At 45.1% G+C, this 25820-nt stretch overlaps 2 protein-coding genes across 2 annotated transcripts in view; one reads left to right on the forward strand and one right to left on the reverse strand.

Moving 5' to 3' along the window:
- Nucleotides 1-1355: 1355 nt before the first annotated feature.
- Nucleotides 1356-8948, forward strand: RPL9 (ribosomal protein L9). The gene is made up of 8 exons (XM_065404709.1): nt 1356-1427; nt 2015-2061; nt 2142-2257; nt 3843-3938; nt 4515-4647; nt 6482-6562; nt 7088-7205; nt 8804-8948. The coding sequence occupies exons 2-7, from the start codon at nt 2016-2018 to the stop codon at nt 7192-7194; spliced, it is 579 nt and encodes a 192-aa protein (XP_065260781.1). The 5' UTR covers nt 1356-1427; nt 2015; the 3' UTR covers nt 7195-7205; nt 8804-8948.
- Nucleotides 8949-13958: 5010 nt separating this feature from the next.
- Nucleotides 13959-25820, reverse strand: part of KLB (klotho beta) — a 43210-nt gene continuing 31348 nt past the window's right edge. The window contains 1 exon segment of the mRNA XM_065405505.1: nt 13959-14353. Coding sequence (XP_065261577.1) covers nt 13959-14353 — 395 coding nt within the window.

Here is a 25820-nt window from a genome sequence, read left to right on the forward strand (position 1 = left end):
TGACCGACACAGCTATGCTGACCTAACGTTTAAATGCATGCCAAGCCCCAGCCTCACCAAGAGGGCCAATCCTATAGAGCTAGTCCCTCAATTCTTCCTGTCCCAAAGCAGCTGGGGCCATCTCTGCTGTGTTGATGGTCATAGGGCTAGGTGGCTTCCTTCATGGCTCTAGTGACTGCTGCTTCTTTCTTTACTGGAGGGCTGACTGCAGACACAAGCAAACATAACTCCATCAGTTACACTCAGATCATATTTTCGAGCTTTCCTTTGCAATCATGTGAGCTAGAAATGTAATTCTAATGAATGCTTAGATTCAGACATCATTATATAACTCTGCGATCCTGGGCCAGAGGCACAAGCTTATTATGCATACAGTGTGTTGGAACTCCTGCAAAAGAGCCAGGCTCAAAAGAGCCTGCAACAATCATATTTTGAACACCTGCTGGGAGAAGCATCTCATTCTGCCATCTCAAGTGACCAGAGTTCAGCTGCGGGTACAGCTTGGGAGAGTCCTGCCACTACCACCAGTCTTTCCTCCCCACAATTCGAGCCCTGTACACAGGACACTAAACTGGGAGATCTCACAAACATCAGGGAGGACACAGAAGAAACACAAAGGGATCTATGCAGTAGTGTTGTAGTAGCCAGTCGGTCCCAGGGTACTAGAGAGACAAGGTGGGTAAGATAACTTTTATTGGACCAATCTATTCGGACTAGAAACACAGATAAAACAGAAATGAGATTCAGCTTGGAAAAACGCAAAACACACACACTCAGGAAAAAGAATAATTGAAACAGCCACTCAGTGGGAGAGCGAAGCCTGCAAGCAGGGAGTGACCCCGGCCAACAACTGAGACGCGGGTTACTAGCGAGGCGATGCTCGGGGTCCGGGGCCGCAGGGCAGAGCCGAGCACTGGTCGCCGAGGGTCGAGCCCAGGACCCGGTGACACACAGAACCGGGCCGCGGCAGCTCACCCGGAGGGGCCCAGCGGCGCTGCGGGCGGGCGGGCGGGGGCCCTGCGCAGGGGGAAGACCCCGGCCCGGGGGCAGGAGCCGCCTGGCGAGCGGGACCGGGGCAGGCCGCCCCTCTCGCTCACTCACCCGCCCCTGGGGCCCCAGCACCAGCCGCCTCAGGCTCGTCGTGGCGGCGGCTCCACAGCAGCGGCCGCGCTGGAGTAGCGCCATGGCCACCGCCGGCTGCTCTGTCCCCCACCGAGCCCCGAGGACGAGTCCCGATCGGTCAGATCGGTACTCAGCTGAGCTGCCTGGCCCCATTCCCCTCTTGCTCGGGCCTTAGTGAGCTCGGTGGTCGATTGCTCCTGCCTCAGAACCGGGTGGCCGAGCGTGATGACGTCAGGCCTAGACGGAGGGGATACAAGAACGCGATGACGAAAGACGCTCTCCCTTTCCCCTCGGTCTGCAGCGAGGTGCGGAGCGTTCCTATTTCGCGATCTGCTTCCATCCACGGCACCGGGCCCCTCCCGCGCACCGACGATGCCGCGCCGGGCACAAGGAGGCTCTAGGGACTGTACTGGGCGCCCCGGGGATGTGCCTGCTCCCGGGCCGGCGGGCAGAGCCCCAGGCACAGACACCCCCCACCCCCGATCTCGGGGAAGCTAGGCCGGGGCCCGGCGCTGGTTCTCGCGCCCCCCCCCCCCCGGGGGCCCGGCGCTGGTTCTTTCCCCCCCCGGGCCGGGTGGGGGCTGCTGGGTCGGGGCTGCGGCGGCCTCTCGCCGCGCGTGAGTCTGAGCCTGCCCCGCCCGCAGTGACCCACGGTCCCTGTTGTGGCGCGTTAAGGGCGGGTGTCCAGGCGCGGGGCAGCCCGCTGGGCGCGTTCCGGGCCCCCAGCGTGGCGTGGCCGGGGTGTGGAGCGGCGCAGTGGCCGCTCTCTTGGTCTGTGGGCCCCGGTTCGAAGAGGCTTGGACGGGCTTAGTGTGGGCTGGGGCTGGCTGGCTGGGAAAGGTGCACTGCGGTGTCTCTGGTGTCTGCTCTCACCCTGTGGTTGTCGTTGTAGAATGAAGACCATTCTCAGCAACCAGACTGTTGACATCCCGGAGAAAGGTACAGTCCTTTGCTTGTTCCACGTAAGCTTTGTGTTCTCGTCCTGCAACAGGTTAACACTTGCTTTCCTTGTCTTCCAGTCGACATTTCTCTGAAGGGCCGGGCAGTTATTGTGAAAGGTCCCAGAGGAACTTTGCGACGGGATTTTAACCACATCAATGTAGAGCTCTCCCTCTTGGGAAAGAAGCACAAGAAGGTGAGCATTGCAGGGATATTTGGGGATTATTTTCATATTTGTAGAAAGGATGATCCAGTGTCTAGGGTACTAATGAGGGACTTAAGTTTGTGGCAGACTAGGGACTCAAACCTCCTATGTGATCTTTGGAAAGTCACTTGGCCTTGCTTGTCTGCGTTCTTATATTTTTTAAAAAGTGACAATAGTACTTTCTTACTTCACAAGTTGTGAGACTAAATACTAAGATTATGAGGTGGTCAGATACACAGATAGAGATCATATAAGTTTCTAAGATGGCTAGGCACATCTTGGGTGTTTGAGCTAGGGTTCAGTATTGATATGCAGTCAGGTATTATGAGTGTCTGTCAGTGGGCATGCTCTTTTAAAATGTTTTGGAGCTACAGTTTTGGGGTGGTTTTAGTGTTAAAAATTGTGGAGTAGGTATGTAATTAGAAATGTTGAATTAACTTATTCATTTACTGAATGACGCTTTTAGATTTCCAAATTAATTTTGTTCGGCTATAGTATTTTATTATTTAAACTGTAACTATGTGTGGTAAGCAAGATTAACCTAGACTTCTGCTGCACTGATAGCTCAGTGCATCTGAGTTAAATTTTCTTGGACATGTCATTTAATAGCAGCTGAAGGTAGCTGATGTCCCTGGTCTGCTCTTTCAAATTTCTCTTCCAGTTCTGCTGAGTGGGCCATGACTTTGGAGGAGTGCTCATTGGTACTCTAGCTATGCACTCATCACCAAGTTCAATTGGTGTTTGGTGGTGATTACAAGGAGGCTAGATAGAAAGCTTGATTCTACTTACTGGGAAGTCATATTTTCAAGTGTCTCTAAACAAGACACACTAAAAACATTTCCCTAACCTTTTGAGTGAACATTTGCCAAAGTGAGAATTAAAACCTGCTTAAAATGTTTGAGGTGAAAGAGTATGGCTCTGGCACAGTAGTGTTTTGCTTAATGTGTAGGGGGTGGCTAGGGTGACCAGGCAGCAAATGTGAAAAATCGGGGCAGGGCGTGGGGGGTAATAGGAGCCTATATAAGAAAGACCCCAAAATCAGGACTGTCCCTATAAAATCAGGACATCTGGTCATCCTAGGGATGGCATACAATTTTTCATGTATAGATTAAGAAATACCCCATTGGAGGGCTGCCTGGTGATATGTGAAATTGGTTAATGCTTTTGCTAATGAACAAGCACAAAACTTGCCATCACCATAGTTGACAGTGTGGAGAGGTCAAAGATTTGAATGCATATAGAAAAGGAGCTAGCTTCTCACCTAGACAATCCATTCAGGAAAAACTTGATGAAACAATGCCAGGAAGTTTGCTTTGTTACTACCCTGTGCTTTCTTTGCCTGTTCAATATTTTGCACTCACACAAGTATTTGTCATCTGAAGGTTTTAAAGCACTTTGCATCAGTATTCCTCAAACTCCTTTATACTGTTAAAAGCTCCATTTCACAAATGTGGAAATTGAGGCTTGTGGAGATTAAGTGATTTGCTGAAGGTTATACAAAAAATCAGTTTAATTCCTTATGGGAAACATGTTTGTTAATTTTGAATTGAAACAACACTTTGAACTTTTATTATAGCTACGGGTTGACAAATGGTGGGGTAACAGAAAGGAGTTGGCAACAGTTCGTACAATTTGCAGTCATGTTCAAAACATGATCAAGGGTGTCACATTGGTAAGTTTTATTTTGAAATAGAATATTTGTCACTTGATTCTTAACAATATCAGACAACTTCATTCTTATGAGAATTTTTTTAGCCATGCTAAATGAAAGGTACTGTATACAGTGTGGGTTAGCTATGATCTTGCCTTTGCCAGTGAGATCACTTTAGAGTTAGGAGAGAACATTAAGCATAAACATTAAAGACCTTTGAGGCTTGATGCTTCAAAAGTAACTCCTCTCTATTAAAAGTTAAAATACTCTTCAGAAATGATCTAACATTTCATCACATTTGTCAAGTAACTCTTAAATGTATCTCCTAGTTTTGGAGTCTTCTAGTTCTGTAACAAAGCGGTTCTCAAACTTCAGTAACCCGAGGACTCCCATTTAAAAATTAAAAATTTTAAAAATTTAAAAATTTACTGCGTACTCCCAAGCCCCTCTACTTAGGCTACACCCCCACTCCACCCCTTCCCTTAAGGCCCCACCCCACCTCTTCCTGCCACCGCTCCAACCCTGCCCCCAGTTTGAGAAATGCTGCTGTAACATATTTGAGTTTCATGATGACATTTTTGATTTGGTTACTCCCAGGGCTTTCGTTACAAAATGAGGTCTGTGTATGCTCACTTCCCCATCAACGTAGTTATACAGGAAAATGGCTCACTTGTGGAAATCCGTAACTTCCTGGGAGAGAAATATATCCGCAGGGTGCGCATGAGACCAGGTAAGTATAATTAAAGGCCTGTACTTTGCTAATTGAAGTGGACATCATGCTGTGAATATATGTTTTTGTAACAAACTTGCTTTTAGTAAGATTCAATGCTGTGAACTTTGTAATGGGCATCAGAAGACATATTGTTTATGGCCCGACTTTCAAAAGTGCTAGGTGCTCACAACAGATCGATTTCGATAGAAGCTGTGAATATGATTTTCAGATGTTGATCAATCTCTTAATAAACCCGGATAGATCCAGATTTTTTCTGAGGGTTCCATATTTTGCATCGGCACTCCTGCATATGTAATCTTGATTTTATTGGTTTCCAAGAGACATGCATGACACACTTCTGCTTTTGGCTTTGTTCTAAACATTTTTCATTATCACTTCAAATATTTAATTTAGCAAGACTTAAAAAAAAACTAGGAATCTTGATGGAGCTTGTAAAGTTGTAGCTTTATGTAGGGCGGTCGGTGTTCAGTCTCTTTAATGCAGTGACTACAGAAAAATTAACTGCTGTAAGAACTTTACATTTATTTTAAGCATGCATATGAAAAGCTTAGTTTGCAGCCTGTCTGCAGAAATCTTTCAAAAGTACAATTTCAGACAAGTTTATTCATTTGACACATACTCTTACCTGTACCCCATCAGTATGTTGTGTGTTTGTGGCAGTAGGCATTTTGGTTAAGTTTATTGGACAAATGGATGTGTAACCCTAACTGCATTTTATACCTGTAGAGATTAAATATCTGCCATTGGAGGCATTTCAGAATGTTTCTGCTCATGCTCTAAGAGTACAAATTGTTTCAGTTATCTTCCTATAAACTAATCTTACCCATTGTACTATAACTTAATTCACAAAAAATACTTAAGCCTTTGGGATCTTTTTGAAAACACCGGTAGTATTGGTATTAGCAAACAGTGTTTGATTTGACATTTTGACAAGTAGATTAGAGTAAATGAAGTAATCAGCACTTGCTCATATTCAGGATTGTCTAAAGCTTGTGAATTCACAGCCAGATATGAATACGGGCTAGAATGGACACTTATTATCTGACAATGGGAGTTGAGTAAATTAGGTTGATCTGTTTGATCACCACTTTGGATGAAAGCATCAAGGTAGATAACTGGTTGCATCTCAGACAACATTAGCAGATACAGTAAGGGCTGTGTGTGTATATATATTTATTATTTGGCTACCTTATCTTTGTGGTTTATAATGGAATGATAGTGGTGGGTCGCTGAGGACTGTGTGAAGATACAGGAATGTCTTTGGCCTGCATAGAAGATAAGAGGTAAAATTTTGATCAAATGGCTGGCCTCACTAATCTCACTTGTGCAGTTCTTGAATTAAAAAAGAAAGTAGCAGACATGTCCAAAACTAGCCACCAAAACTTCTGAAGTGCCTAAGTGGTAACTGAATAATGTTCAGCCAAATTTGGAGCTTAACAGACAAGCTGTAAAACTATCCAAAATGGATACTTAAATTTTCAAACTCTTGTATCTGTTAATGTTACACTTCAGGTGGTGGTTTTGATTTGAGTTGCAGGGTGAGAAGGTCTTAATCAGGTTTATAATGGAAAGCAGCTGAAACTTTATGTATAGTGCCTAGCACAAAGCAGGGGGCAGTCCTAATATTAGCCTCTGGATGCTACTCTAATAAATAATGGGAAGCTAATTCTTGTAATATCCATATTGTCTCTTATGGATCTATAAATGAAGTCAAACAAGATTTCTGAAACAGCGACTGTTTTTCCTTGAATGTCTGTAAGTTACATAAAGTGCACCTGCCATACCTCCACAGATAAATATTCAGCTTACTGTGCACTTTCCTTTCTCTTAGGTGTTGCCTGTGCAGTATCTCAAGCCCAGAAGGATGAGTTGATTCTTGAAGGGAATGACATTGAATTGGTATCCAACTCAGGTTTGTATAATAAGTATTTATGGAGGGAGGGAGATGTATCGCTATGCTGTAGTAGTAGCCATTTTATTTGCAGGTATCAGTTTAATTCAGGAACTTTTTTTTATATTTTAACACACAGTGTTCCTGAAAAACTTCTTATGGAATTGAAGTGATAGCTCAAATCAACTTCTGTCTCGAAATTAAGTACTACTTATTGTTAAGAATGTAAAACATAAAGATTATTTGTCAGTGCATTTACTTGGTCAGTTATATTGCTTTCCCTGTATAGCTTTATTTTGTTGGGTCTTTTATGCAGCATCAGAAAAACATTTAAAAACATGATTGTAAAACTCATATGGGTGAGAGGAGCTGGCACCTGAAAGTTCTAGGTTGCTTTTAGTCATTTCAAGTTGGCAGTATCCCTTCTAAGCTATTTCATCTCCTGTTAGTTATATGTCATCAGCTGAAATGTTGGAGTGTGTATAAGAATTGGCTGTGTTAGGGCATTGTCCATGCTATGTCTTAAATTTCTTGTTTTTTCTGTAGCTGCCTTGATCCAGCAGGCCACCACAGTCAAGAATAAGGATATCAGAAAATTCTTGGATGGTATCTATGTTTCCGAGAAGGGAACAGTACAACAGGCTGATGAATAAAACTATAATAGGTTGGTATTTTATACAGTAACATTTTGTATTATAATTTCAAAGGTATATGTGTAACTTGATAAATCAGGTCCCATGTCTTAAAGACTTTAGCAGATTTTGGGAACAGGGAATAATGATAGATACGGGTGGGTGGGGCAGTGGTCTTGAACAGCTAACATATGAAAAGTTGCTGCTAATAGGGACTTGTCTATAGTTGTTTTGCTGCTTTAAGTATATGTTAGTAATATAGTTAGAGGCAACCCCCAGTATGGTTACATGTAATTATACTGATATAAAAGTGCTTAAACCAGTGTAGTTTATTCTGATTCGGGAAGCAAAATGAGCAATGCTAATATTAAAGCATCTCTATACTAGTACAGATGCATCCACACAAGAGCTTTTACTGGTATAATTGTCAGTAAAAAATTGCACCCCTGACTGACACAGTTAAATTGGTAAAACTTAAGTGTAGATCAGGTCTGGGCTTTGTTCTCCTGGGCATGGTGCATAATGCCATAGCTGAGGTCTTCAAGCAATATTTTGTCACTCTTGAGCCGCTCTTCAGATTCCTTTCTGGTTTGAGGCATTGGAGTGCAGATTCGTTTGAATTTGGTGGTAAGACTTTTGCTCCTTAATTTGGTGATGGCACAGAGCAGTATATTGATAGGAAGATTTAGCAGCATATTTGTTGCCTAGTATTTTTGCCATTCTGTAGCTATAAACCCACCAACATGACATCCCTTCACTTTAAGAGTGGATAATATTTTCAACTTTGAATAATTGATGCACTACCCTTTGACTGCTGAGTTTCTTGACACATTTATATTTGTCCTCTTTAAGTTACCAAACAATGAAACTGGAACACTTAATATTATGGAAGTAACTTTCAGTTAAGATGGTGCTACAAGCTTTTCCTTTGGGATCTTTTCACGAGTCTGCAGAAGAAGTTTATACCACCAGCTTTTTCATCCAAATATGGTTATATTTTGTTTTTGTAAAATATACGTGTCAGGTGGCTGCAAGTCTCAAGTTGCATTTAAGATTAGTGTCATGAGTACCTTCTGCAGCATAAAAGCAAGGGATATGCAAATTGGCTATATCTGTTTTAACTTTAGTATAGTTTTAGTACAGTACAGTAATCTTAACTTTAGTATTAGTGGATTCCACTTGAAACAGACAAAGCCAATTTAAAATATCAACCCTATTATCACCTGCCTTGTAGAAGTCGCTTCAACCATGTGCAAGACTATTTCTTTTTAGTGCTGTTCTTTTGAGGGAGGGGAGAGGATTAGTCACTCTTGAGCCATTGAATTTGACCATTTGCTTTAGTCAATCCAACTGAAAAATGGGTGAAGAAAAGCTACTTACATTGCATCTGAACTGTGTTCCTGCTTAAATGATGAAAATGTGACATGATTCCATGTCTGAGTCCTTGAGTGATGCTTAACAAGTGGAACAGTTTTCTATCCTATATATCAGATATGTTTTTAAAATACATTGAGATTTCCGCAAACTTTTAGTAATAAATCTAAGGGAGTTCAGAGGGGTATTGCACTGACATAGTAAAGCTTAAAACTGTATATATTGTTTCATAATTTTGCACTCTTCTTACTTACAGTTGTCTAGATTCCGAAACAAACCACGAGCTGCAAATTACTACTTGCTGCAAATTACTACTTGCTGTATCAAGTACCAAATGGGAAGTCTAGTGTAAAAACTGAACACGATGATGTGTTTTAAAAAAATAAAACAAATATTACACATTTTGGCTTCTGTCTTTAAGAGCTGAATAACAGTGGCTATAATTCTGTGTATTTTTATATTAAATTTAAAATGATCTAAAAATACGACTCTTTGGAGAAGCAGTTCCCCAAGTTAGTTTTGCAAGGTGCCATAATATACTGTTGTGTACGTTTTTGCCATCCATTAACAGTGTACTTAACTCCCCTGGTGTAAAAGAAAGCATCTCAGAGAAATCATTTCAGGATGTGTGGACTGTCCAGTGCATGTAATTGAAGTGCTAACTCAGAAACAAAGATTTTTAAATGGTGAAAACTGTTGATCACTTCAGCAAAAGAAGCAAACTGTAATATGTTTATTCTGCACTCCCATTTCATTCTTTCTCTGATTTCAAAGGTTCAGATTACCCTTGACAGTTCCTAAAACCTGCTTCACCACCAGCTTCTTTAGTTAGTTATCATTATAAACTGAAGACTAAAGATGAGGACAATAGAATAAAATCCAACTTAAATATCAGTAGGGGCTGCACACTTTATGCTCGTGTAGGCCAAGTTCATTGCATGGATCCCTCTTTCCATTCCAAAAACTCCATATATGCTACTGTACATCCCTCTCTCTTTCAGGGACTCCCTGCAGTGCCCTCACCAGGGTTTCTCGGAGACTCCTATGGAAGGAGCTCTTTGTGCACCCCATTCCCATAGCAGTGCCTCAAAATTTCCCTCACCTGGGGTTCTGTGCCCCATTCTTCCCTTCACCCATTCCAAAGTCCCCCACTTTTGCTCCCTGTAGTGGGGGCTCCAAACCCTCATTCCTCCAAGGAAGGGACTCTGTGCCTCCCATTCCCTCCTCCACGTCACCCTCTTCCCCTAGCATTTTTCTGCCTGAGGAATAAATAATCGAAGGGTGTGAACATGTTAAACTAGTGGGAGGACAGGCTGAGACGAGATAGGAGAATTGTCTTGCTAGGGGATTTTAATGGGTGCCATCAACCAGTTGTTTGAGTTATAGACAATTTATGAGGTGCTTGGAACTGGCTAGGGGGCTTCATGTGTTCTCTGTTTTCTCCCTTTTGATGTCTTCAGTGTTTCCTGAAAATGAGTAGGAATCTGGACATTGATGAATACAATGGTCTCTGAAATTTAGAACTAGAACGTTCAAAAGTTACTGGGCTACAGACAAACACATGCCATTTAATTGAGTAAGGCCTTCATGAACTTAGTCAAAAACAAGACTACCGTTGTGATATTTTCAGTTATTTAACTACCACCATACTTAGCTTAAATGAAACTACTGCAGAAATCATGCGTCTTTGCTGTAAAGTCTAAATAGACGGTACCCACAATATTCAAAGCATCTATCAGCTTGGAGAGAACTGCTACATGGTTATGAGTTTTTCTTAGTGTATGGCTGCAGGGCTAACAAGTTTGTGGTGACTGTAGCCCTGTCACATAACACTTTGAGTATAAAATCTGCAGTACCATTATTAACTTGTTCATATAAGCTTTGAAGAAATACTCCTTGAAAAGAAATGTGGGAATAAATGCAAAGCTCTGCAGTTCTTTGTATGCCACATAGTTAAAATTTAAATGATGCAATCTCTCAAAGTAGGAGAGAAGCCTCAAAACCCGTACTCACTGTTTCTGCTTAACTAGAATATCTTTTACAAACATACACAAGTTTAAGTTAAGGCTGCCTATCTCTTGCTTCTCCCTCTGTCCTTGAGCAGAGATCTGTCCTTCCTCTAATTGCTTCCTACATTGAAAAGTGGCATTGCACACTGTCTGCTATGTCACCAGGATGGACAAAAATACCCCAGCATGTTGTGTGCTCAATACTTCCACTGATGCATGAAGGTGTACATGCCTTGGCCCTACCTGCCATTGTAGCCCCAGAGATTTGTGGAGTTGCAAGGTTGATCTGGGAGCTTCACTTCACAATGCCTGGTATGCCATCAACCGTGGTCACTCTGGCTGATGCAGTGTTCCTCAACAGAATGTGGGTATGATGATCAGTGTATGCATAAGCTCATGCCTACTGGAAAATGAACTGGTGGTTGGTCCTGATTCCATCACCTCTAAGTCCCTCCCTTTCTCAGGAGGGGAGAGCCCTTCTGGCTATGATACATGCTGGAAGGGGCTTCTCCACCTCCCATTGGCTGAATGGGGCAATAGTGGAGGTGACATGGGGGAGGGAAGAGCCTGGCCCTAGTGCTACATGTTGGAATGTGCCTGACAGGGAGGAGGGGCTTCTCCCTCCCATGGGCCAGATGGGCACATGGCATGCAATTGGGTCTTGGCATACCCCCCCTCAATTTAAAACCTTCCTCGGGGTCCATGTGTCCTTTCGTGTGGATAGCTGGCTGCTGCAACGATTCCTGGGAGGGGCCCTGCTGGAGAACTCAGCCACACTACAGCAGCAGCTGCCAGGGCCAAGAGTGTCACCCCCTCCCCAGTTGCATCCAGGAGTGGCGGGGTAGGGCCACAGCTATGGGTGAGCAGCTGGAGCTGGGTGGTGGTGGCAGCAGCAGCCAGCCAGACCGCTGAAGGTGGCAGGCACACAGCAGCTGGGCTCACTGCTAGGATTGTACACGCAGCAGCAGGAGGTGAGTGGGGAGCAGGGTTGTGGCTCAGTCAATGGGGGTAGAGGTGTTGGAGGAGCCCTGATTAAGGGAGAACTGGGATAGAGTCCCTGGAATGGAACTGGGAGCAGGGATGTGGGCTCAGAGGCCAAGATGGGGGAAGGTGACTGGACCACCCAAGGGTGGTCAAATAGCCTCTCTGCAGGAGTGCTCAGGCATCCCAGCCAGCCATCCTGGGCTGTTGCAGTGAGGGTTGCCAGCATCTCCCTGCAAGGGAGGGGACCAGCAGCAGGCTTCGTGCACCATGTTCAAAGCTGCAGCTCTGTCCCCACCCAGGGTAGCAGAAAACTGGCCCTGTGAGGTGTGGGAGGGCTACTTTGTCCACAGGTGGGGGGGGGGGGGGGGAAGGGGTGGTAGAAGCATGTCCCTGAGCTGAGGAGGCAGGTGACTGAAAGTGGCATGCACAGGGGGCAATGTACCCAAGACAGATGTTTTAACTGAAAGAGAGGGGGCTGATTATTCTTCTTCTCCTCCCCCACCGCCCAAAGTGGTAGCAGGCTACTCATCCTTACACACAGAGGAACACTTAAGAAACCACAAGTTCTTTTGAGAATGGGGGGGTGTCATGAGAATTTATCAAACACTCTTAGGGAAAACAATTTGGAAAGGGGAGTATGTGGCTATGTTCACTCTGCTGTATCAGGTGGAGGATATGGATGAAGAAAATAAGCCTAAGGTGGCTAGCACAGTAGAGAATTGGACCCTAGCCTTTTATCCATAGGCAAGTTTAATATGTGAAAGGAACCCCAGAGAGGTGTCTCTTTTTTCAAATATTTAGCATAGGCACATGCCCTGTATGGGGGTGAGGCACAGTTGAGATGAGGGGTTTAGATGCTGGGCAGCAAAGAACCCAAACTTGCCCTGGGAGCAGAAGGACCCAGAATTACGGTTGGTATATATGACACCATGCTGTCCTATTCAGTACATTTATCCAGACAACAGGCTAGGTCTACCCAAACTGCAGGCTTCCAAAAGGAATATCAAGTTTATTCTATTTCTATTGCAAATTCAAGCATTGTGAATAAACACACCCCTGACTGACATTGGTATGTTTTAAAAAAAACAATACTGTAGATGCAACTCTGCCCACAAAGGACTGCTTTTGGCAGTATAGCTGATATTGTTTGGGGGCTGTTCCTACACCACAAGAAAAGCTTCTCTCTGTGTATGCTGCATCTATCCTAGGGAGCTATGCTGCCAAAGACTTTGTAGCGTAGAAATAGCCTGTGGGTGCTGAAATAATATCTGGGCGCTTTGTCCACTGACCAAATGAGCCAAGAGAAAAAGTAAACCAAAGTGAATGGGAGCATCTCAATCTCTAAACATATAAAATGCTGGTCTACACTAGGAGGTTATGTCGAATTTAGCAGCGTTAAATCGAATTAACCCTGCACCCGTCCAGTAAATGGGCAGTAAATGTAACCTCTATAAAACACAAATAAAAGGTTTAGTGAAAATAAGGTAGTTTTGAAAGACACCGATGATAGCCTGTGAAAATGGCATTTTTAATAGAATACACGATTCTTGAGAGAAGACATTTCTAAACAAACTGCTCTCATATTTCTTTATGATAGGCTTTGCAACACTGAGGGCTGCACTGGCAGTTTACTGAGAGTACAGGAGGCTCAGCTAGTTAGCATGTTTTCCAGAAATAAATACATATGACTTATAGTTGTGTGGATATCTATTTTCTGTGATGGATTAATAGATACAGCTTGTTTTAATGGTTTCCAGTAATAAAAATCTGTACACAACTGACTGATTTTTGTCCCTACCCTGGGGGGTAAAACAAGCAGTAGTTGTATATCATAATGTCTTGTTCCCAACTGGTCCTAGGAGCTATTACCTTAGTTTTGGAACAAAGTATCAAAGTCTAATCTCAACTGCCCCAGTATCAGAGTTAGGCATTTATGTCAACAATGAAGTTAAGTCAGATTTATGCCTTTGCAACTAAAACCAGAATCTGGTCCAAACTAATTTAATCCTTGGTGTTGAATTTAACTGGAATTTTTTAAAGCTGTCACATTTGCAAACAGCTGCAGATACAAACTTATCAATGACCAAACATATCTGAGTGTCCATCACAAAAATTTCTAGTTTGAAGACATTCACATATAAAAGTGCACATCAGTTCTCACAGCTTAATATCTTTTCAAGTCAAACTAGTTAACAGATCATTCCAAGGCACAAGGAGAAACCATTTAACTTGCTTCAAAAGCTAGATAAAGATCACTGGTACCCGTCAACATCAGTTTTTCTTCTCCCTTGTGTAATTTTCCATTCCTCCACTGAATGTTATTTGGTGTGTATAACTGGAGTGACTCACATAGTGCTTCTCAGAAATTGTCCCATTCTCTTTATCCTATGCAGAAACCAGATGCAGACAGTGATGAATCTAGTTGAGAGTAGCTTTGTGTCCCTTTTTAAATGGGGGACAGATGTGTTGGAAATTTTTTGCCCTATACACTTTTCTTCTTTTTCTTTTGTGAAAAATTATAATTGTTAGAAGCAGGACAAAAGTGGAGAAAAGACAGCAGCCAAAGAATATCAGAGGCTTCTTCTGTGAGAGAAATAAACAGAAGGTACACTGTGTTTTTTCCTCTGATTGATCACATAGATCACTAGAATACTCTGCAGGAAAGCCATTGCTGCTAATCAGGTTGTTGTAAATTTGTATTGAAGACTTGGCTCTTGAATCAGAAGTGAAGAATCCAAATCTGGGTTTTGATTTTTCTTCAGTCAGTTTAAATGCATAATAGCCTCTAATCTTTACTTTATCAGTATGATATGCTGAAAAAAAGGAATGAATGTTGATAAATTCTCCTTATGTATGAAATGAAAAACTATTTAAGATCTCAAATGAACACAACATTTATAAAGTTAAAAATTATAACTGCATTATAAAACAGAATAGTAAAAATAATTATTCATTACTTCAGTGTGCTATATAAATAATCCTAATACTTAATTTGCATGGTTACTCTAATCATCATCAAGGAGATATAGTGAGTAGAATTAGAATTCAGGAGTTCACACTTTGCAGTCCTGAGTTTAGTCTACTAGCACCAGATTTTAAAATGTGTTTAGGCACTTAAAGATGCAGATAGGTACTTAGTAAGATTCTCAAAACTGCTGGGTGCATAACTCCCCTTCAAATCAACAGGAGTTAGACACCTAGTAGGATTTTCAAAAGTACCTATCTGTATCTTTAGGTGCCTAAATACCTTCAAGAATCTGGCCCCATAGAGCCTAATCATAGTTTGGATGAGTGGATTTTGGAAAAAGGGGTCAAAAAACATTCTGAGAGGGAATCAGCAGCTCTGAAAGATTAGGAATCCCTATACTAGGCTATTATAGTAAAATAGTTTTTACTTACCTGCCAAGCAAAAGACAGTTATGTACCTGAGCTGTAACTGTTGTTCATTGAGATGTGGGTGCCAATGTGTATTCCATGCAGGTGTGCATGCACTGAGCGCACCAAAGCCAGAGAACTTTGCCTAACAGTACCTGTATGGGGCACTGCTAGTGCCCTCTGGCCCTTAGCCCCTCTCCAAGCTATTTAAGGCTGGTGCTGCCCCAATACCGGTCAGTCACTTTGCATTGAATGTCAAGAATTGAGACTCTGATGCAGAGGGGATGACGGGTGGGTTGTGGCATACACATCTGTACACACATCATGAACAAGGGTAACACTACAGGTAAGTAACCATCTTTTCTTCTTTGCGTGGTTGCAGATGTGTATTCCACTCAGGTGATTCATAAGTAGTATCAGAAGGAGGTAGGTCTCAGAATCTACTTAAAGAGCAATTGCAAGAGCGCCTTCCCAAAATTCGCATCTGATCTGGACGCATGGGTGGCGGGTATAAGAGGCCTGGGGAGGCTAAGCCTCCCCAAAAAGAATGTGGTGCACCTTCCTCTGGAGGCACGCCACCCTGAGGCCCCGCTCCTGCTCATCCTCTTACTCCGTAGCCCCGCCTGTGCTGCTCCGCTTCCCCCCTACCCTGCGCATGCTGCTCCTCTTCCTGCCCCAGCTCTCCCCTTCCCCCGAGGGCTCTTCCCCTCCTGCTGCTTGCACCTCTCCCCCTCCAGCGGGCAGGGGGCTTGAGGGAGGGAGCCAAAAGGTGCAAGCCGCAGGTGAGGGGGCCTGGGAGGGAGGTGGAGCAGGAGCAGGGGCGTGGAGCGTGGGCAGGTCCTTGGGGGGAGGAGGCCGAGTGGGGGTGGACCTCAGAGCAGAGCAAGGGGCGAGGCCCCCCACTTTTAGGGAGCTTCTGGTGCTCGTGCCAAGCCTCCCCAACTGCAGAAGTCATGCCCCGACCATGTTTGGACGCAGACATCATAGCATAATATTTGGTTAAAGTACACATGGAAGACCACATTGCAGTGCTGCAAATGTGCAGTATCAAAAAGTCACTGAGAAAAGAAATCAGTCACTTGAAACTTTGTTGAATGGTCTCTTAACCTCTGTGGAGGAGGCATCCAAGCTATTCCATAAGTCATTGTGATATACCTTCTCCCTGAAGGACCAGAGAAAGGAGAACATTCTTCTTAGGGGAAGCACCTCAAGCCAGGAGCAACATTCTATGTCAGCTCCAAAGAAGAGTGTGGGGCCGGATGATCTGTGGAGGTCCTCAGTGCCAAAGCGGGCCAGATGGCGTGCTCTAAAAGGTGCTGCTTTAGACTCATCCCTTGCCACCTGTGTGCTCTTTTTAAATCACTTGAAGATGGAGCACCTCTCTTTAACATGCCCTTCTCCCAGGCACAACAGTGTGTGGGGTTCACTATTGGGGATAGCCAACATACACAATGAACAATGTTTAAACCCTGGTGAGGGCATCACCCAGGGTAATTATCTATCTATTCTAAGTTCTACAATTAAATCTAAGGGTAATACTAAACTATGCTAACAATGAATGATATACAACAAAGTTCCAGAAAAAAATGAAAAACAGTGAGGTAGACTACATCAAATGCTCCAACTCTAGCCATGGGTGGTGAGAAGGAACGCAGGGGTGTTGGATCAGTGCTCCCCTTAAATAGCCTGGGGAGGGGCTAAGGGCCAGAAGACACAAGAACCACCCCTATGGTACTGCAAGGCAAAGTTCTCCAGGCTTTGATACGCTCATCATGCATGTACTTGAGTGGAACATACATCTGCAACATCTCAAAACAGCAGCTAAATTCAAAGTTGCACATTTCCCCTGAAAGAGTTGATTGAATTGTAAGCTCTTTGGAGCAAGGATTACCTGCTCATTATAAGTGTGTACATGGCCTAGCCAAAAGGGGCCCCATCAGGGACTGGGATCTTCAGGCACTACTCCAATAAAAATAATACACATTCCTAACACCTAAAATTACCCTTAGGAGGTAAAATTATAACTACATTAAAAAACAAAATAGTAAAAATAATTACTTACCTCTTCACCTTTTCATTCATATGTAAGCAGAGAGAAAATCCATAATATTATTTAAATAAGGTAATTTTGTAAGAGTGTTATAAATGATTGAACTTTTGGGCTCTCTTTGAAGAGATATACTTCTACTGTTTGAAAAATAAGAATTTCATGACCACTCACCTGAGAATTCCCTAAAGGAAAATAGTTATATTTCTTTGTAGGGACTTGGGGATGCACAGGAAAAAATGACATCTAGTAATTGTTCCTAGTTTAGTTTAATCTTTAGAACTGATTTCCTTTACCATGCCCTGGGTTTTAATAGAGACAAGGCAGGTGAGGTAATGTCTTTTACTGAACCAACTTATTGTATATAGTCATTTGTAGGGTTCCATTATTGTAGCTGATCTCAGTGTCCCAGAAGTTGAAAATGATTATATACAAGAAACCCATGGATCACCACACTTATCTCCACAGATCCAGTAACCACCTCAAATGCACCAAAAAGTCTGTTATCTACAGTCACACATTTAGGGTATGTCTACACTACGAAATTAGGTCGATTTTATAGAAGTCGATTTTTAGAAATAGATTTTATACAGTCGATTGCATATGTCCACACTAAGTGCATTAAGTTGGCAGAGTGCGTCCTCACTACCGTGGCTAGCATCGACTTACGGAGCGGTGCACTGTGGGTAGCTATCCCACAGTTCCCGCAATCTCCGCCGCCCACTGGAATTCTGGGTTAAGCTCCCAATGCCTGATGGGGCAAAAACATTGTCGCGGGTGGTTTTGAGTACATGTTGTCAGTCGCCCCCTCCCGTCAGCAATGGCAGACAATCGTTTCTCGTCTTTTTTCCTGGGTTACCCGTGTAGACGCCATACCACGGCAAGCATGGAGCCCACGCAGCTCACCGTCATGGCTGCTGTTGTGGGCAAGTCTACTGTGGGGGCTGCTGTGATCATTGACGTTCTGTTATCAAGGGTAGTGACTCTGGGAAATATGCGGAACTTTTTAGATTTTAGGTGCATCATATTCCCGTCCTTTGTTGCTGGTGAAGAAGTCTTGCAGCCGTACATTCCAGTCCGGTCGGTGCTATAACACCCCATAGCACTTCTGTGGTTGACACATGTAACAGCTCCAGGGCTCTTGCTCTTTTGCCTTGGCTGAGGTACCTTGCCCTACCTGGACCTCCAAGCATTCGACACAGAAGCACCTGCAGCAGCTGGCATTGCTACACAGCAGCAGCTCCTTGCCTTCGCAGCAGATGGTGCAGTAGGACTGCTAACCGTTGTCATCCACTGCTTCCGCTCCAACTCTGCTCTCCTGCTCCCCAGCGACGAGCTCGGGGGATCCGTACTGGTCCTCCTGGGTGCTGCTGGCAGCAGACGGTGCAGTAGGACTGGTAACCGTCCTCGTCAGACATGTAGCTTGGCCAGGGGCTCTGGGAATGTCTTCCCTGCCCTGCTCCTAGCAACCTCCAGGGCATGGTGTACAGCTCCATCACTTCCCCTGCAACTCTGCTCTCCTGCTCCCCAGCGACGAGCTCGGGGGATCTGTTAATGAAGCCTGGACAGTAGTAAGGAGCAGTTCAACTATAGGCTGAGCAAGTGCAGAATGGAGGTAGAATGTGCCTTTGGATGTTTAAAAGCTCACTGGCGCTGTTGGTCAGACCTCAGCGCAACCAACATTCCCATTGTTATTGCTGCTTGCTGTGTGCTCCATAATATCTGTGAGAGTAAGGGGGAGACGTTTATGGCGGGGTGGGAGGTTGAGGCAAATTGCCTGGCGTCTGATTTTGAGCAGCCAGACACCAAGGCGATTAGAAGAGCACAGCAAGGCGCGCTGTGCATCAGAGAGGCTTTGAAAACCAGTTTCATGACTGGCCAGGCTTCGGTGTGACAGTTGCGTGTGTTTCTCATTGATGCAAACCTGCCCCCTTTGTTGATTTTAATTCCCTGTAAACCAACCGTCCTCCCCGCTTCGAAATAAAGTAACTATTGTTTTGAAACCATGCATTCTTTCTTTATTAATTTAAAAAAAAAGAGAGAGAGAGATAACGGACAAGGTAGCCCCGGTGTGGTGGGAGAGGAGGGAAGGACAAGGCCACATTGCTTATTGTAGCCACACTAAAAATCAAACTGTTTGAATGACAGCCTTCTGTTGCTTGGGCCATCCTCTGGAGTGGAGTGGCTGGGTGCCCGGAGCCTACCCTCCCCCCGCGTTCTTGGGTGTCTGGTTGAAGGGGCTATGGAACATGGGGAGGAGGGTAGGCGGTTATACAGTGGTTACAGCGGGGGTCTGTGCTCTTGTTGGCTTTCCTGCAGCTCCAACAGACACTTTATCATGTCCGTTTGCTCCCCCATTAGCCTCAGCATCGCGTCCTGCCTCCGCTCTTCGCGCTCACTTAATTCTTTCCTGGCCTCTGCCACTGAATGCCTCCATGCATTAAGCTGTGCCCTATCAGTGCGGGAGGACTGCATGAGCTTGGAAATCATGTCATCGCAAGTGAGTTTTTTTCGCCTTCTAATCTGCGATAACTTCAGGGACGGAGATGATAGGGGGAGCGTAGAAACATTTTATGCTCTACGATTCTCGGGGGACTGCATGGTCACCTGGGCTGCTGAGTTCGCCACGCTGACCAAACAAGAAATGAAATTCAGAAGTTCCCGGGGCTTTTACTGTGTACCTGGCTAGTGCATCGGAGTTCAAAGTGCTGTCCAGAGCGGTCACAATGGAGCACTCTGGGATAGCTCCCGGTGGCCAGTACCGTCGATTTGCCTCTGCACTATCCCAAATTCGACCCAGCGAAGTCAATTTTAGCGCTACTCCCCTCGCCGGGGAGGAATACAGAAGTCGATTTTAAGAGCCCTTTAGGTCGACGGAACGGGGTTGGTTGTGTGGACGCATTCATTTTTAAATCGACCTAACGCGGCTAAATTCGACCTAACCCCGTAGTGTAGACCAGGCCTTAGATACCACAGAATTTGCTCCAAAGAGAACATCTGGGATACACACTTAAAACCACCTTCCCTAAACAAGGACACTCCACCAATGAAGTAGATTGCCTCATGGAACAAGCCACCCAAATAACCTGGGAGAGCCTACTTCAATACCGGGGAGAAAAATACAAACCACTGACTGCATACCCCTAGTTGTCACCTACCACCCCACACTGGAACCAATATGGGGTGTCATCAAACAATTGCAACCCATGTTTTGTGGGGACCACATCCTGAAAGTGTAAGTTACTTACTATAACTGGAGGTTCTTCAAGATGTGTGGTCCCTATCTGTATTTCACACATATGGTATGCATGTGCACCATGTGGCTGAGTCTGGTAATTCTTCAAAGCAGTGTCTGTTGGTCCATACACATGCAGTAGCTCTCCTTGTACTCCTGACTGAGGGTATAAGAGGCAGTGAAGGTTGACGCCTCTCCAGTTCCTCTTCTTACCGCCTATCCAGCAGGATCTGAAGGGGGATGGGAATACTGATAGGGACCACACATCTTGAAGAACCTCCAGTTACAATAAGTAATCTCCACTACTTCTTTGAGTGCTGGTCCCTATGCGTATTCCACATGTGGGTGATTGCAGTGTTCAGACTGGAGGCAGGTGCGAGGAAGCTGGTAGCAAAGATGCCGATCCCACTACTGCATCTTCAGCCGAGGCACAAATTAGAGCATAGTGTGTCACGGACATGTGGATAGAACTCCAGGTGGCTGCCCTGAAGAGGGATGTCAGATAGGGATGCCATGGAGGCAACTTGTGCTCACATGGAGTGAGCTAAACACCCACAGAAGGAGGATTTTTTTGCTATTTTTTGTAGCATTCTAAGATGCATCCTAAAACCCACTTACAAATCCTCTGGGAGAACATGCCTTGCCCACGCAATCTCTCTGTTATGATGACAACAAGTCTTGGTGATTTCCTAATGGATTTGATTCTTTGCAGGTAGAACGCCAGGGCACACCGGACATCGACGGTGTGAAGACTCATTTTCAGAGGAAGCATGGGGCTTCCAGGAAAAATACAGGTAAGTATCATTTGATTGATGTGGAACTCAGAAACAATCTTGGGGAGAAATTTGGTGTGTAGTCAAAGAGAAACCTTTTCTTTGTGAAACACTGTATAAGGAGAGTCCGCCATGATGGCTCTGAGCTTGCTGACCTTCCTAGCCAACCCTTCCTGGGTTTGAAAGGCAGACTTGTGAGTATTGACAGGATGATGTCAATGTCCCATTGAGGTGTAGGTTTAAGCACTGGTGGGAGGATACTGATCAGAACTTTCATAAATCGTACTGTAGCTCGGTGAGTCAAGACGGAATGTGCTTCCAGCGGAGAGAGGAAGGCACTGATTGCTGTTAGTACTCACAGCAAACTAATAGCGAGACCTGAAGACTTCAGGGACAGGAGATAGTCTAGGACAACCGGGATGCTTAAGGTAACTGGAGAATGTTGATGGAGTTGTGCCCAGGCCAAAAAGCATCTCCATTTGGCTAGATAGCAGATTCTAGCAGAATCTTTTCTACTTTGATAAAGGATCACCTGAACGAGGGCTGAGCATGAGTGTTCTATTTCCGACACCCATCCAAACACCAGGGCATGAGGTGGAGTGAGACCAGATTGGGATGCTTGATTTCCCCTCCTTCCTGGGTTAGGAGATCTGGGGATGGGAAGATCATGATTGGTGGCTGGGCAGAAATTGTTAGAAGTGCCGTGAACCAGAACTGTCTGGTCCAATAGGGTGCTAGGAGAATGATATTGGCTCTGTTATGATGTATCTTCCCTACCACCAGTGGGAGTAGGGGAATGGGAAGAAAGGCATATCTGAGGCTGTTTGTCCAAGACAGCAGAAGATCGCAATCCTGGGAGTTGCAACCCATGGTTCCTCTAGAACAATATAAGGGGAGCTTTCTGTTCATTTGGGACACAAAGAGGTCTCATAGTGGACTACCCCACTGTGTAAATATCTCACTTAGGACTGTGTTGTGAACCTCCCACTCATGGTCTGGCAAGATGCTTCTGCTTCATTTGTCAGCAAGGGAATTGTGAACACTGGGAAGGTACGCTGCTTGTATTGTGATGTGGTTCCTGATGAACCAGTTCCAAAGTCTGATGGCTTCCAGGCAGAGGGGACAAGATCTCGCTCCTCCCTGTTTGTTTATATAGATCACCATGGTGATATTGGCTGTTATTTATACATGGAGTGTGCATATGAGCAAGAAAGGCCTTGCACGCAAAGCAGGCTCCCCTCAGAAGGGAGATGTCTGTTACAATGGTGGCCCTGGACGTGGAAGGGTTGAAGGGAACACTGACCATGGGTTTTCAGGGTTCAGTCACCAAGCGAGGGAGGTCATAACTCTGGTGGGAACCTTGGAGTTGATATGGTCCTTCTTCAGTCAGTAGATTGAATGGAGCCAAGCTTGCAGACACCACAGCTGGAGTCTGGTAAACGGCATCATGTGGCCTAGCAGTGAAAGACACCTGTGCACTGCAGTCTGGGGTCTGCGGGTAATACGTGAAATCAGGTTGCTCATTGTATGAAACCTGTCTGCAGGGAGGAATGCTCTCACAGAAACCGAGTCCAACATCACCCCAATAAAGTTTACTGACCTTGTGGGTAACTGGACAATAAAATGGACTTTTCTTTGTTTATGCAAATGCCTAGGGTAGCTAAAAGTTGTAGAGAAACCCTGTCACCGACCTGACCACTTGATGAGGTTGGTCTACCAGGAATCAATCGTCCAGGTATGGAAATACCATATAGCTCTAGCATCTCACCTGGAAGTGTTTATGGCCAACTGTAAAATGCAGAAACTTCCTGTGTGATGGGTGAATGTCCACATACAAATACGCGTCCTTCATATGGAGAGTCATGAACTGCATCCCTTTCTGAAGGGAGGGGATTATGAATGCCAACATAATCATCCGGAATATCAGATTTCGCATAAAGATGTTGAGTTGCCAAAGGTCCAGGATGGGTCTCCACCCTTCATCATTTTTGGGAATTAGGAAATGTGGGAAGTGGAACCCCCTCCTGTGGCAACAAAATGGGATGCGCTCTATTGGCCCTTGGTGTAAAAGAGATTCTGCATCCTGTTGAAGAACTACCTTGTGAGGGTGGTTCCTGAAGGGGGACCAGGAAGGGGGCTTGTGAGGAGGAAGGAGAGGAACTCTATGGAGTTTCCCTGATGGATAATCTCCAGAACCCAACTGTTCCTAGTGATCTTGTTCCAGTTGTGGGCAAAGAGTGCTAGACACCCCCCAAAGATGACAGGGGGAAAAGGTGGGTAGCATCAGTGGTGGTCTCGACCAATATGTCAAAAATGGCTCTTGGCCAGTAGTTGGGAGTGAGTAGAGGCTGTGGCAGTAGAGGGGGCCAAGAAGCGAGGCCTCAGAATCCTCTGGCATTTGTGTGGAGGCTCAGCTGGGCAACTGGCCATAAAGGTACATGGGGGGGGGGTGGCCTTGGTCTATAGGACTCCCTCTGGTGTTTCCTCATAGGGGCTAAAGTATAAATCCCCAGGAAATGCAGAGTCAAACTGGAGTCCTTTAGTGAGTAGGGTCTTGTCTGTTTTCTCTTTAAAGAGATTAGACTTGTGAAAGGGGAGGTCCTTGATGGTGTTTTGGACCTACCTAGGAAACCCTGATGCTTGCAGCCAAGAGTCCCTTCTCATGACTGAGCCCTGGCCAAATTTCTGGAAGCTGTGTCTGTTGCATCCACTGCAGCCTGGAAGGCTACTCTTGCCACTATTTTCCCCTCATCTAAAAAAAAGACTGAAATTGGGCCGTGTCCTCCATGGGAAACTTATGTCTGAAGTCTGCATGCCTGGAATAATTATTAAAATTGTATTTCACTAACAAAGCTTGGTCGTTAGCAACACAAAATTACAGGTCTATGGAAGAGAAAGCCTTTTTCCCCAAGAGGTCCTGTCTCTTAGAGTCTTTATCTGCCATGGCCGCCCTTTGATAATGCGACAAAGCTCTTTCTGTAGCCCCTGTACCACCACCACCACCACGTTGGAGGCAGTATGGGAGAATAAAAATTCAGCTCCTTTAGCAGGAACAAAATATCGCCTCTCGGCTGTTTTCAGTGTAGGAGCCCAGGATGCTGGAGTGCAGTGCACCATGCCATTCTGGCCAGTTCTAGTATGGCCTCATTGACCAGCAGGGCTACCTTACTTGGTCCCTGCAGTTGCAACATGTCCAGGAGCGGGTTTTGAGGGTCTTGGACCTCATCTAATGGGATCCGTAGGTCACTGACAATTCTTTGTAACAGCTCCTAGTACTGCCAGTGGTCATCTGGCAGAGAAGGAGGAGTGACTGCTTTGTCCGGGGATGATGAAGAAACACCCTTTAGAACTGTCGGCACCTGCAGATCCAGTTGCAGTTCTTCCTCTTCGTACATCAACAGAACTAGTTGGCAAGAAGGAGAGGAGCAGTACAACTCTTGAGAAGTGCCCAGATGCCTGCCATAAGGATCCCATGGATCCCAATCAGGCAAGAAAGAGGGATCAATTGGCTGTGGGACCCATGGACCCCAAGGGAATCAATACAAGCGGCCCTGGGTGGGTGGGTGGGTGGGAGTGTTGTACCCAAAGGAACCGCGAGCATAACCCCTCGACTATCCGTTGGGGCTCAACTGTCTCCACGGAGATACTGGTGCGGCTAGCTCCTCTGACTCATCTGAGACCGAGAACTGTTCCATCGATAGCAGCGGTATCATCAGTACCACAGCACTTCTGCCAGACAGTTGGAGATGGAACAACTCCTGGAACATTGATGTAGACTCCTCTTCTGGAATAATAACATCGCTTACAAGGGCAAGGGCTGGAAAGAAGTGGAGACTGTGGATAAGGGAGGACAATATCCTCCGGTGTTATGTAAGTCTCCTATACTCTGGTGGGTGAGGGGTTCCGGCAGTCAAGTCTGAAGTACCTGGTGCATCTGCATCAGCCAGATGGTCTTTAGATGAATGAGGCAGTATTGATGATGGGTCTGGACCAGCATTCATAGATGGAACCGGTGAATGTCTGTCCTTACGCTTGCTCAGGTGACCAATGAAACTGGAGGATCTTTCTTTTTATGCACCTTGCCCTCCAATCTGGACATCTTCACCAGAGCTGGTTTCTTAGGTTCCATATGCAACGTCTCTCCTGACTTGGACAGGATCGGAGAGGAAGTGTGTTTCTTATGGCCAGTCCTTGAAGGAAAGTTGTCTTTGTATCCATGAGTGTTCCTCTACTCTCATGGGGAGCCCTAGAAGAAGAGTCTTTGGGCTTAGATGTTGAAGGCTCCAATCCAAGGCACAGGTTTGGAGTGACACTGCTGGTCAGTTGAGGCCGATGCACAGTGGGGTGTCCCTGGCTAAGATTGGAGAGTGAACTCATAGCCTTCTCCACCAGGGGCTTTCATAGGCAAAGCTCCTGGGCTTCTCAAGTTCTGGGTGGGAAGGAGTGAAAGATACTGCACTTTGCAGGACTCCACCTCGCCCAGAGAGTACAGGCATTGTTGATGTTCATCACTGATAGAGAGGGAGTAAGAGCAGGAGATCTAATTCTTGAATCATGGGACTCTGGGCATGATTCTGGAGCTGGGGAGAGGTTCCTTAACCAGAGAGAAAGAAATACTCTATACTATACTGTAAACTTTAACTACTAAGCTAAGAAATATAACTATTTAGAAGTATTTTATTTCTTTACAGGTTATACAATGAAGTGAAGGAAGAAACAATTCTGACTCATGCAATGTGGCAGTAAGAAGGAACTGGAGAGGCGTTGACCATCACTGCCTCTTATATCCTCAGTCGAGAGCACGAGGAGAGCTACTGCATGTGTGTGGGCCAGCAGACACTGCTTTGAAG

This window comes from Emys orbicularis, chromosome 5, assembly GCF_028017835.1.
Source record: "Emys orbicularis isolate rEmyOrb1 chromosome 5, rEmyOrb1.hap1, whole genome shotgun sequence".
NCBI classification, from domain to species: Eukaryota; Metazoa; Chordata; order Testudines; family Emydidae; genus Emys; species Emys orbicularis.

Excerpts from the sequence above, each read along its gene's own strand:
- RPL9 (XM_065404709.1), top strand. The coding sequence starts at position 2,016 with ATGAAGACCATTCTCAGCAACCAGACTGTTGACATCCCGGAGAAAG. Across the intron at positions 2,062-2,141 it reads TGTTGACATCCCGGAGAAAG|TCGACATTTCTCTGAAGGGC; the intron begins GTACAGTCCTTT and ends CTTGTCTTCCAG. Across the intron at positions 6,563-7,087 it reads TGAATTGGTATCCAACTCAG|CTGCCTTGATCCAGCAGGCC; the intron begins GTTTGTATAATA and ends TTTTTTCTGTAG.